The 12,753-nt window shown below is 35.3% G+C and overlaps 1 protein-coding gene across 1 annotated transcript in view; it reads right to left on the bottom strand.

The window, feature by feature from the left end:
• CDH9 (cadherin 9) overlaps window positions 1-12,753 on the bottom strand; it is a 103,924-nt gene that overhangs the window by 14,648 nt on the left and 76,523 nt on the right. The window contains exons 4-8 of the mRNA XM_075142502.1: window positions 9,854-9,973; window positions 7,471-7,638; window positions 3,412-3,599; window positions 1,873-2,126; window positions 414-550 (exon numbers count right to left, since the gene is read on the bottom strand). Of these exons, the coding sequence (XP_074998603.1) occupies window positions 414-550; window positions 1,873-2,126; window positions 3,412-3,599; window positions 7,471-7,638; window positions 9,854-9,973 (867 nt within the window). The remainder of the gene's footprint in view (window positions 1-413; window positions 551-1,872; window positions 2,127-3,411; window positions 3,600-7,470; window positions 7,639-9,853; window positions 9,974-12,753) is intronic.

The raw sequence follows: 12,753 nt of genomic DNA on the forward strand, positions 1-12,753 counted from the left end.
TAAAAGCAGTTGAAGTAAAGCATAATTTCTTCCCCTGTTTACAGTGGTCATTCTGACAATGTGTTATTTGTCTGTCATGGACATCTTTTTTTCCAAGGATTTTCCCAAAGACTTAGTTTAGGATAAAGCCAGTGTATCACACCTGCACCAAATTATTTGCTGGGAATTCTCAAGGAACCAGTTAATTTGTTTAATATATACTGCACATGGTTTTGTTGAGCTTGAGAATTCCAAATTATCTTTTCAAGAATGGGCAAAGATAATCCTAAAGTAGTAAATTGAACTTTTAGATGTTTATTTAAAGATACTGTCTATTGGTAATATCTGAATAAGGGCAAAACTAATGGAACAAGATAAATCATAGATACTGTAGAATTTCAGTCTTTTTTCAGTTCTAATGTTCTCCAACTTACTGATTTCAGTTGCTATGACAGTGATGTTGTGCCAGGGAGTTTCTTCCCGGTCAAGTGGCTTTGAGATGAATAAGGATCCATTTCCTGAATAGATGTTGAATATTCTGTCAAGGTCAGTGTGTCGATCCACAGAATATCTGTCAAGATACAGCACAACTGAGCATCACTATCTCCTATTAGAGTCCCTAGTTTAGCTCATAGCCACCTCTAAAAGTTTTCTAATTTTAACTGTGGTTAATCAAGAATGTTTTCTTTACAAGTAACCTAAGCTTTCCTGTAGCTTCCTGAGAAGTGCAGCATGTTACAAATACTGAGAAACAATTTTTTAAGACTAGTGGGTGGGATGAAGAGCAAACTATTTATATGGGTTGTTTGTTAGATTGATATTTGAAATTACATTTTAGCTTACAAAGCGAATGCTGGAATAACAACTAAAACTGAACATTCTTAGATAATATTTTTACAAATTAATTTGTTCTTGGAGAACTCAGTCATCAAAGGACACACATTGCAGATATAATTAAGTATCCATGTATAATAAGATATTTTTGAGATGTCACAAGGACCATCAAAATCACCAGAAAAATCTTTGGATTAGTTGTTTTTTAAGATGAAAGTACTTAAAATCTTATTTTATGACACTTGCTTTTGCGTTGTTCTTTCCCAGCAAGGAAAAACTTATTTTACAGGTGTTTTTTAATTAGTCTAGTAGTTATCAGTCACTATCAGGCTGAATTGAAATTTTATACATAGATTACTTAAAAATATTTTCTTTTCTTCCTCCTCTCACACCTCTTACCCCAAACTGTACTGCTGCAGGACATAACAGGCTTGTTCAGAAATGCAGAAATCAGGTTTCCTAATCAGTTTCATGGTAAATACATAAATTTCAGGGCTGTGTTTGTCACTGCAGATAATAATAGCAGATAGCTAACAATTACAGCAATTTCACAGCACTGAACTCTTCCTTCTAATTGTTATGACTTTCTTACAATCATTTCTTATTTAATATAATGTAATCATTAAATGGTTAAGCTATGGAACATGGTAGACAGTGTTATGTCTAGGGGATTATGAAGGTACAGAAGGCTAACTGCTATCAACCAGCAGGGAGTGTAGAAATACACGATTTTGAGTATTTTACATAAGTTTGCCACTGGAAACATGGTATAAAAGCATAATCTTATGAACAGTTTGGTGAAAGTACTAGAACACATTAAATGTTGACGTATCCTTTCTTTCTACCTGGTGCCTATAGGCTGTCCTTCAGAAGCATACCCTGCACTGTTAACTGTGTTTACCTTCACAAGCTCCCATAGATATTTCTCTGCTTGACACTTATCAGTAGCCCCTGTAGGCTTCATTACCCAAGTGGCCCCCTATTACATTGCACTTTCATCACACTTGTGCATGAGACTTGACCCACATCTAAAGCATTTTTTATTGTGTAATGGCTTACTTTATTGCATTCTTTGCTATATCCGGATCTTGGGCTACAACCTGCCCAATAATGCTTCCTTCCTTGGTATCTTCATCTACCTCTATTAAATACCAGGATCTGCTGAACACTGGAGCTTCGTCTATGTCTTCCACAGAAATTTTGACCAAAGCCGTGTCTTTGAATGGCCCCAACTGAAGAAAACGAGGATCAGGATGAGTGTTGGTTGCTTCAACTCTTAAGGTGTATAACATCTTGTTTTCAAAATCCAGACGCTGGGGAGCAAATAATAATAATAAAGAAAATCATGACACTTTACAAGAAATGTGAGTCAGTTTTATAATGCTGAATTAGAAGTGTAGGCATTTTTAGGAGCAAATCCTCTAAAATTTAATGCATCTTGGAGAAGATGGAGTATGTTAGTTGTTCTAAATATAAGAAAAATAAGAAGTATTATAGGGCAGCAAGGCAATTAATGATCCCTCTGCCTACTACTTGTTCAGATTCCTGGAAAACCAGGAGGGGTCTATCTATAGAAAATAGAAAGAGAGAAAGAAACAGGGAAGTTGGACTCAATCCACAAGTAGGAATTGCTAAAGGTCTCTTTTGCCTCATCTCATTTGTAGGAACAAGAACAGTTATCCCAACTCTTGAATGCTCTCTGTCCTATTTCCTCCCTCATTACCATCTACCCTTGCCTGTTTTGCATCAGGAGCAACCCAGACCTGTCCTTGGCCTCCATATTGCAGAATGAAAAGAAAAAATATGAAGTCTGATTTCCAATCTATGTGACATTTATATTAGGCATATCCATATATGCATGTGCATATATACATTCATATGTGCACACATATACATGCATGCATATACATAAATGTATGTATGTTTCTGAATATATGTGTATAGATCTATATTTTATATATATGTATATATCAATTCATTGTTACTGATATGTTCAGTAAGAATAGAACTGAAAATAGTGTTCAGAGTTCAACAGTCTGAACACTAAAAAACAACAAATAAATCTGTCAGAGATTATATTTTGCTCTTTGGACTTCCATTGATATAATAGGTAACAACTTAAGTTTCACGAAGGTTGGACTTAAACCAAGACAGATTTTAGGTACTGGAGATACCTGACTCTTGGACAGATTAGAGAGGGACAGTTTAGCCTTGGAGGTGTGAGTTCATCAAACTTCAGGTGAGCCTCCAAACCTTGTAAGCCTTACTGCAGCATTCAGCTGACAAACCTTACTGTGAACTGAACCCCTCCAGGTTTTCACAGCCCTAATTCAAAAGTACTGTGTGTGAGAGTATATATATTGAACAGACAACAGCCACTGAAATATTGCTTTATGTGAAGTGACATGCCAGTAAATTTCCCTCAAGACTTGAAAATAACAGATATCTGCTGAAGTAAGAGAAGAACAAAACTAATACAACAACTCTTTGGCAGCCTGACCTCTTGTGAGATCTACCTTCCCTTCCCCTGGAAAAAGAAAAATAACCGTAACACCTGGAGAGCTAAGTACATATAAAAGAGAGAGAGAAAAAATAAACCTTTTTGACAGTTATAATCCCTTCCTGTGTGTCCTTGTCAGTGACGATATCAAACATGTCTGATCCATCCCCATTGGAGATGTTATACTCAATCTCTGCATTTTCACCCACATCGGGGTCATTGGCTTTAATTCTGCCAAGAGGAGTCCCAGGTGGTGCAGACTCAGGAGAGCTGAACTGGTAGGTGCCTGGAAGAGTGAAATCAAGCATTTATCATTTTGAGAAGCTTTGTTCTTCTGAATAACAAACATCTTCAATTTCACCTGCATTTTTTAAGTAACTTGAAGTTTGAAACACTGTTAGTCATCATACTGAACTTTAAAAGAGAGTTTGGAGTTGATTGACAAACTGTCACAAAAATTTCAAGTAACTCTTTAAAGCCATTTAGTACTGTGCTTTTAATGCTTTTTTTTTTTTTTTTTTTTTTTTGTTCTTCAGCTATAAGGAACAGAGAAGCTCAACAATAAGGCACCAGTTCTAACCTTGATTATTTAACAGTGTATATATATTTTTTTTTCCTCTCAAATTTCTAGAAATGTTCCCAGATATATTTAGAAGTAGCAGGGGATTTTGTTTTGTTTTCTCAAGGCACAAGAGTTGTAGAAACCAGTGTGGGTTTTGGAAAGAGACTAAAATAGAATAGGCTTTTTTTTTTTTATTCTTTTGAAAAATATATTCAAGATTTGTAGGTGTTCTGTGTGAAAGTAATTCATTCATCCGTTATTGGTAATACATATTAAAGAGTCATGGTAAAGAGCATTTGGATACATGTTCATGTTAATTGCTATCGTTAATTGGAATGCAGATACATTCAGATTTTCTTTAATTTACTCTGCACATACTTTTTGTGCTCTTTCAATGGTTGGTTTCATTTAATGTTTTTATAATCAGGATGTGCTAGAAAAAATTCTGATTACATAGATGTTTTAATCTTGCCTATGTGTATGAAAAGTGAATTTATATGTATTGTCTGACAACATTTGCAATAAAAATCTAATTATAAAGACATGCTGTTACAGAAAATATATTAATCAGATGGTTTCTTTGACCAGTTGGAATTAAACAATGAAGACCTTTCATCAATAGCAAGACACAAATGTTTTTAAATCAGTATTTTCAGTTATTTGCTACCAAGAAAATGTTAAAAAAAATCTGATCTATTCAACGTTTTACATGTGACATTCCAGAATCTGATGTTTCTTTTGATATTAATATTAATTTACTGAGTGAAGTAGCATTGGAAAAATACCTTAAAAGTCTGGACCCGACAAAACTAGCACCTGATAAAATGCATAATCCTTATTTGAAGGGTCCAATGAGAACCTGTATAAATTGTATTGACTTGTAGTACAGTACAGTCAAGTATCTTTCTTGCAACTAGTCTATTTCTTATATTTACATGTCCTTTGCTTTCTTTTAAGACACTTAAAGGGTCCTGAAGGTTCCTTTTAAGTACAAGGACTATACCAAACATCTGAGTGCTGAATGAGTTTCTATCCCCAAATGTACAGACTAAATACAAAAGACTGTCACTGCAAATACCTTATATTTATATAGATGTGTAACAAAATGGAAGCTAATGCTTGATGCTAAATTGTATTTGCTGTTATAAAGTCAAGGTTGTAAGTGAAAACTCAGCAGTAGACTCTTTGGCTGCAATCCGCACAAACTGAAATGCATGTTATTCCCTTAAATCAGGCTGAAAATGGGATGAAAGTTAGGATTCCTGGCAGCTAACCATAAGTTTGAAGGTTTGCTCAAATTCAAGGGTTTGGCAGGTGAGCCAGAAATACGGTAAGAATAGATTTAATCATGCTACTTATGACTTCTTCCAGAATAAATAACTCCCTTGAGTGCTTTTGCATCTGAAAGCATTCCTTATTTTTGTGGTGCTGTGTGAGTGCTACACATTTTCAGCATGCAAGGTGGCTAATTTGGTTTAGAGTACAATTGAATTCAAAATGTGTAAGATTTTAATTATGGTGCCATTTAAATTTAGTTTAGGCCTATGTCTTTTAACTGTCTAGGATTCCTTTCAGGAAACAAAACAAAACAGAAAATCTGTTCCTTTTTAATGCAGTCTGAACAACCATTACTTCACAATGCACTCTGCCATTTTCCTTTCTTCTGCCCCTCTAAGAAATCAATCTTCAGTTCTTCAGTACCTTGACATTAACTCCTGTTGCTTCCATTTGCAATTCACCCTCTGCTTTGGGCCATATTTTTACTTATTATTGCCTCACATAAGAGAAAATGGAAGATAATTGTTTTTGGAAGGAGCAGACTTCCAGAACTAGATTGTTCTTTGAAGATATGCCCCTCTTCATAACTATCTAAGAAGAAATCAAAACCTCCAGATGTTTCTCTATGTTTTATTTCCTAGGAATTATTGAAAATCACCCTGCTGAGGAGAAAGAAAATGAGAGGGAAGGGTCATCAGCAAAATGAAAATTGCACCATTGAATAGATCCCACAGCAGGTATTCTATAGCCCATCCAATGTGTTTCAGTGATGTTCAAAGTAGAAAGCTATAGAGAATATTGTATGAGGCGTCACATTGTGTAAATTTCTCTATAATTAAGTACTAAACCCAAAGCTTATTGAAATAATCAGAAGAACTTCTATAGACTTCAGGCTTCAGCTAATCTTGAAAGAAGCACATAATAAGGAACAACAGCTAAGGAGACTGAAAACCCTAAGTTTATTTTGCAGTTCTATGCATTCTTCATTTTTTAAAAAATTTAATTTAATTTAATTTAACTCAGCAAGAAAGCTTACAATGCCATGTGCTACACCGCATTCTAATTTAGTTCAAGAATTCGTATTTGCCAAAATATTATGGGCTATATCATGCTATACATGTTTAAGCAGTATCCTCTCCTGAAATCAAACAGGAAGTTTAGTTAAAAAATGCCGTTTGAGTTTGCCATGTGAAGGTAACAAGTAAACTCTGAGTGTGAATTCAAATTATATTTTCCTAATGAGGTCTGCAGTACTTTCCCTTCCCCCTCTTTTTAAAAAGCAACCTGTTATCATGAATAGAGATAAAAAAAGTTATATACAATTTCAAGAACATTTTCTCCCACACTGTCAGAGACTTCTAATATCTTTTTAAAATCTGTTCTAGGTTGACCTCTTTATTTTATTCTGAATGTACTTATTGTCATGGTACTGAAGTGCTTTTCAAGTTTCTTCAAGTCCAGGAGAGTGTTTTCTAAATGAGCTCTGTTTGTTCAGTCTTTGGTGAATCTGTAGAGAGCCAGTCATGTCCCTAATCAGTGCCAACAAGCAATTCAAATTTTATAATGTGGACATTTTTCCAGCAGGCACAGAACAGAGGCTGTAAATTTCTTCGATCTGCAGCCTGTCAAACAGTTATCAGACGATGATTATAACAACTTGGGACTGGATTTAAACCAGTGGCCTAGGATGAAAGGATCTGTGAAGCTGTAGTATGCTGTGAAGCTTTCTGTATTGTGCAGCTTTCTGTTGTCTGCCATTTTTTATTCTACAGAGGTATTTTTAAAAAAACTTAATTGTGTCAAACTGGTCTAGATTATCAAAATCATTCAACATCAAGAGCAGAACACAGATTGCCAGTACCTAAGCAAAATGCTTAGACGTCCAGCAGAGCATACCACCTGACCAACTCTGCCTGTGCAAGGTGGTACATTAGAAAATTTGCTGACCTATTTGCTTGCCTAAATATGTGGAACTACAAGTGTCTCCAAAAACTGAACTCTAGAGTTTGTAATTAAATTCCTTTAAAGGCTTTCAAGTCCCTGCAGTTAGCCTAGCTTATTGTTACAGCTCACATTACTGTAAACAGAGTAAGAATGGGAAGTAAGTTTATCATTCCAAGAAATATTTTGCTATTAAAAAAATGGGGGCATAGATTCCCATTTGCCTTAATAATGCTGCAACATAAACAGAGACAGCATGGGCCAGTATTTATACTAAAAAAAAGGGAGAAAAAAGAAGATCCCAGATGATGACAGTGAATCAGCTGATTTTAGAGAGGTTCTTTGGAAAACAACAGAACTATTAGATGCTCCATACTCTGGGGGAAGCGAGGTGGATTGTCGTTGACATCAGTCAGCGTGATGTTCACGGTGGTAGTCCCTGATAGTCCTCCCATCTGGCCTCCCATGTCTTTGGCCTGGATGACTACTTGATACTGTTCCCTGTTTTCTCTGCTCATGTCTGGTAAAGCAGTCTTGATTATGCCTTGGAGAAGAGAGAAAAAGAAGAGACAGAGAGGTGAAGGAGAAGCACCACCACCCACTTTAATCTCAGAGTTTTAAAATGGATTCATGTAAGATATACTGTGCAGATGTTAGTCCATAGCAATCAAAAAAAGGTATACTGCAATAAGCCTTTCAATCTATTGCTGATTTAATGCGATTTTAAGAAAAAAAGAGAAATAAATGTAACTGAGACATTATTCACTGTTTGTGATGTGCTAAATCAATTTAATTATTCTGTCAATGACAAAAATATAAATATATATGTTGAATTAATTAAATTTTTCAGCTACTATCCCCAGTTATTATTTTAATGCATTATGTAATCTCCAGCCCTGGTGAGGTTTTGATATTATAGCACAAGGCTGAACTCTAATATGCCCTAGATTCATTCTTTTGGACTGTAATAGATCATAGATTTTAATGCCCAGTGGTGGCCACTGTAAGTCAGCTAGGGGTATAGCTAATAAAAGAAATGGACAAGACTGTAAAATTAGTGTTGGAAAATATTTTTTGGGTGTCTAATCTCAAGAATTTCATAAATGTAATTTAAATGTCTCAGACCTTTGTACAGCACACAAAAAGAGTAGGGACCTCAAGTGAGAAAACCAAAAATCCCATAGCCTGAACAGAGAAGTGACCTCAATCCTCCTGGGATGCAGAGCCCAAAAGACCTTTTCATTTTTCAAGTTTTCTTTTAGAAAACCAAGCAGAGTTTTTTTGTTGATTTTTTTTTTTTTTTTTTTTGTATTTAGAAGGGTGGTGGTTTTGTGAGGTTGAAGTGATGAGAGCTTTCTCTTGTGAAGTGGGAGAATTTAAATACAACATCCTTTTTTACTTGGAGGATTCACACCCCTGCCTTTCCTTTCTCAGAAGAAGGCTCTCATTACTCCTAGAAAGAGAGTGAAACAAAAAAAAACCCCCACTGTAGTCTAGTGGTTATGACATTTACTTCTGATCCAGGATTACCAGGTTCTGATTACATAGGCTTGTTAATATATGTAACATTAAAAAACAAATTGGATAAAAATGAAAGATAATCTCAGAACCAAAGATGAGAGCCCAGGTCTCCCCCAAACCATCTGCCTGCCTAACCACCTCCTGTCATCAGTTAATGACCGTGTGGTACTGGTCCTGTTTCCCTGTTCATGCCTGGTAAAGATGTTTTGAGTAGGGAATTGGAGAAAAGAGAAAAAGCAGAGACATAGGAAAAGGAGGAAAAAACCCAAACACTCTAATCCTAGGCAAAATCATTATGCTCCCTTTTAAAACTGTAGACATGTGACTCTTATTATCTTTTTGATATAATGCCCTTGCTGTATTTTAAAAAGAAATTGTTTCAAAAGGAAATTAACCATCATCTGAGGAACTTCAGGGATTCTGGGCACAATTGCACTTAAATTCTGGATTCTCAAACTAGAGCAATTTTGATAACATGCAGGAACAAGTTAATGCAATGCTTGCTAAGTCTTATGTGCATTAAGATTACGTATCTGGAGGGAGGGAAAGTGATGTTGTTTGTTTCTTTTTTGAACCTCAATTTTGGATTATAGATATCCAAAGTTCACACGAGTTTTTCTTCTTTGTGTCTGTCTCTTATCTGATTTCCTGCATAACAGTGAAAAGGGCTTCATTTCATGTTTTACAACTTAAAAGCATTAATGCTTCTTGCTTCAATTCTGATAGCTGCAGAGTACAGTTTCAAAAAGCATCTTGAGTTAAAAATTGTCAACGGTCAAGAATTTATCACAAACTTTTAGAAATAATTAATTTACCTTTGGGGATATTTTTTTACCTTATGGTCTAAAATTGTCCAGCTCCTTTTTTCTGTTCTTAAAGACAAACAGATGAAATTCCCAGAAACTGGTGTAAAATAAGCTTTAATACCTTCATGATTCTTTGGACCCTTTACAATATTCTACACCCTTTCTGAACTGTTGACCTTTACAGTTAACTGTCGTCTTCCAGAAATCTTATTCATACCAAGTAAAGCAGTTGTTCTTCTGCAATAATATTATTTTAACAAAAAAAGGCATACTTTTATTGTGATTCCAGTTTCCATTTAGAAAAAGTGTATCAGCTTTGTGCCAAGTCATATGATACCATACGCCTGTTCCAATATTTAAATGCAAGTGAAAAGTGTCTTGATCCCTTCATCCTGTCTCTGTCATTGCAAAAAGACTGAATGAATTGCTAACCTGATTCTGGATCCACTGAGAAGTATGGCTGTCCCTGGAGGATGCTGTACACCACTTTGGCACTGTTTCCATAGTTGGCATCATCAGCATCTGTGGCTGTCACTTGAATAACAGATGTACCTAAATGGGTATCAAACAAAGAATCAGCAAATTTTAAGAAGGCACCTACTTGTTATAAACAACACACAGTGGTTTCAGTACTGAATTCAGTAAAAAATCAAACAGCATCCAGTGGACAAATCCAGTGTTCTCCTACCCAAGCAAACATAAAATAAAGTCTCATCTTCCTCGTAACTAAAACTAGAATCATTATTGCTTAAGTTTTATGCTTCAGTTAAACATGAGTAAACACACAGAGATTGACATGTCTTTGAAACCCAACACAGCATTAGGGTTTTTTGGTGATCAAACAGGTTTGAAGATTGTTCTCTGGTAATAACGTGACCTCAGTTGAAACTGTTCACTTAAAAGGTAGGTAGCTGCTGTGTGAAAAGTACCATCGTGATTCTTAAGTTTGGCTTAATCCTAAAGCAAATTTCCTCATACTCATTTTCTGCTTAGATCACAGCCTCCAAATACCTGAAGTCAGACTGAATAAAAAATTTTGTCTCATCCTAAATAATTTTTAAGAGTTTTTTAAAAAGTTCACTTGGTTTTGCAATAAGAAACTCTGGGTTTTTTTCTCTCTTGATCAAAATTATCCACCTACTTGGCAAATAATTGCCATTAAATGATAACTACATTTTTTAAACATTTACTTATTTTGCATGAAAATGGCTTATCTATGTCCTGTGATCACAATGAGGAATGTATAGGCTATATGGGATTAAGAGCACTGTGAGCCAATACATTTGGTGTAGTTTATAGATTAGAAGCAAATGAAAGCTTCTGCAAAACCTTTCTTATAATATATATAAAAGAACAAAACTGTTCTTCACAAGCTTTTATTTCTAAGCAATTTTCAAGATGTCAGGATACATTTTTCTAACACAATCTAGAGCTGACAAATGTCTGGATAAATACAGGCAGTCCAATAGCTAGAAGTGTAAAGGTCCTTAACTCCTTGCCAAGGGCAGAAGGCTGACTGAGAAGTAGCTCTTTTGTCTGAGTATTTTTATGTATCTCACTTTCCTTGGAAGAAAAAGGTCTCCTGAGCACTGTCCACTTAAGTGATATCATTTCCTATTCCTTTTTTTTCTCTACCCTCAGCCTTTCTAGATTGAAGTTCACCCAGATAACTTGCAGTCAAGTATCTGTCTTGACCATAAATTTATAAGATGCTCATTTACCTGTGACTAATGGAATTGAAGTGAATCATCTCTACTGTCACTTTTGAGTGTATTCAAGGGATTGGGGAAAGTAGAAATGCAGAGTAATCAAAACAGATTTATGAAAGCACATGTTATTATTAGGTCCTGTTAGATGCAACTGTTTTCTCATAATACGTAATACCACTTTACACATAATAATTTTACCTACATATTAGTAACAATTCCCACTATTTCAGGTTATCTGAACAGCATGACAAGAGGGCAGGAATACTTCTTTCTCTGAAACAAACCAGCAAAATAAAGTTGTAAAAATGCTTTGTCACAATTCATCCAACTGAAGAGGATTTTTGCCATCAGCAATCTAGATTACTTTTTGCCTGGTTAAACAGTTAGAGGTCATCTGTGTGCCAAGCTGAGCTGTAAAGATAATCCTGAAGAAGTGAATATTTAAGGACAATTTTATCACTAACAGAGTCTAGCAGAACTGCTCATCTGGATAAAAAATAAAGATAGTTTTTTGAGAAATGTAGAGTTCCATGGGTCCTATCTGCTTTCAAAAAAGCAAATAAGTTGAATCCTATGCCTCCTCAAAACTAACAGGGAAAGGGAGGTCAATATCACTTGCTAGCCTATAAAAAGATAAAATTAATCAGTAGAATCATATGCTTACATTGTGTGCCACTGTAGCATCTAGAAGTTAAGAATCAGGGGAAATGATTCATCCCATCCTCCCCCCAAAAAACCCAAAATATCTTCATCAGGAAAACATATTGGTGTGGCTTCCTGGTCTAGGCACTCTCTTGGGATGGACACAGAGTTTGAGTATGATCATAACAACTGAATTCACATTAACTTTCTTTTCCTAGTATACTGTTTTGATGAAAAAAAAAATGCTGAAGCCTGCTTTGAGAATGATTTTTTAAAATTCTTTTTTAAAGAAAGGCATTTCAGAGCTCAGGGCAGTCTTTGGGAAATTTCTGTCCTTGTGTCATTGGAATGTATATCTTTGTTTCCTGAGGCTCAAGTGCCATGTAATTATGGTTGCTGAGGAGAGTACAGAAGCTGTAACCCTACAGAAACTTTGGAGGTCACTACCAGATAATTCAAGTGGATCTTATATAGAATGAGATTTCATTATAGTTTGCAAAATATCAATGTTTTCTTTTATTTGTCAAATTCTGCAGAGTGATGAAAAAATAATGTTATAATAGTTGCTGCTTCCTAGTAAACCAATAGTACAATTGTAAAAAACAATTAACAAAAGTATATCCTCAGGAGATTTATTATCAGCATGCAGTTCACTCTTTTCTCTGCCAACGGTCTGCTGTGTCATAAAGGAGGATCCTCATGGACAATAGGCAATGCTTGTGCAGCTTTTTTTTTACGAGGAAAGAAACTTCTCTTAGCTTTTGGGGTCGAAATTAAACCAGGAAAGGCAGTGAAATAAAGGAACTCAGCACTAATTACAAAGTAATTGGTAATGAGGCAAAACCAGTTTGGATTTTTTTAATTAAAGACAACTATGCCTATCCTCACCCCCACCTGAATGGTACCCACAGAATGCGGATGTATTTATTCATTTGTTTATTTATAATCTAGATTACCCCACAAGCAGCCTTTTGCTCACAT

The sequence above is a fragment of the Calonectris borealis genome, chromosome 2, assembly GCF_964195595.1.
Source record: "Calonectris borealis chromosome 2, bCalBor7.hap1.2, whole genome shotgun sequence".
Lineage (NCBI taxonomy): Eukaryota > Metazoa > Chordata > Aves > Procellariiformes > Procellariidae > Calonectris > Calonectris borealis.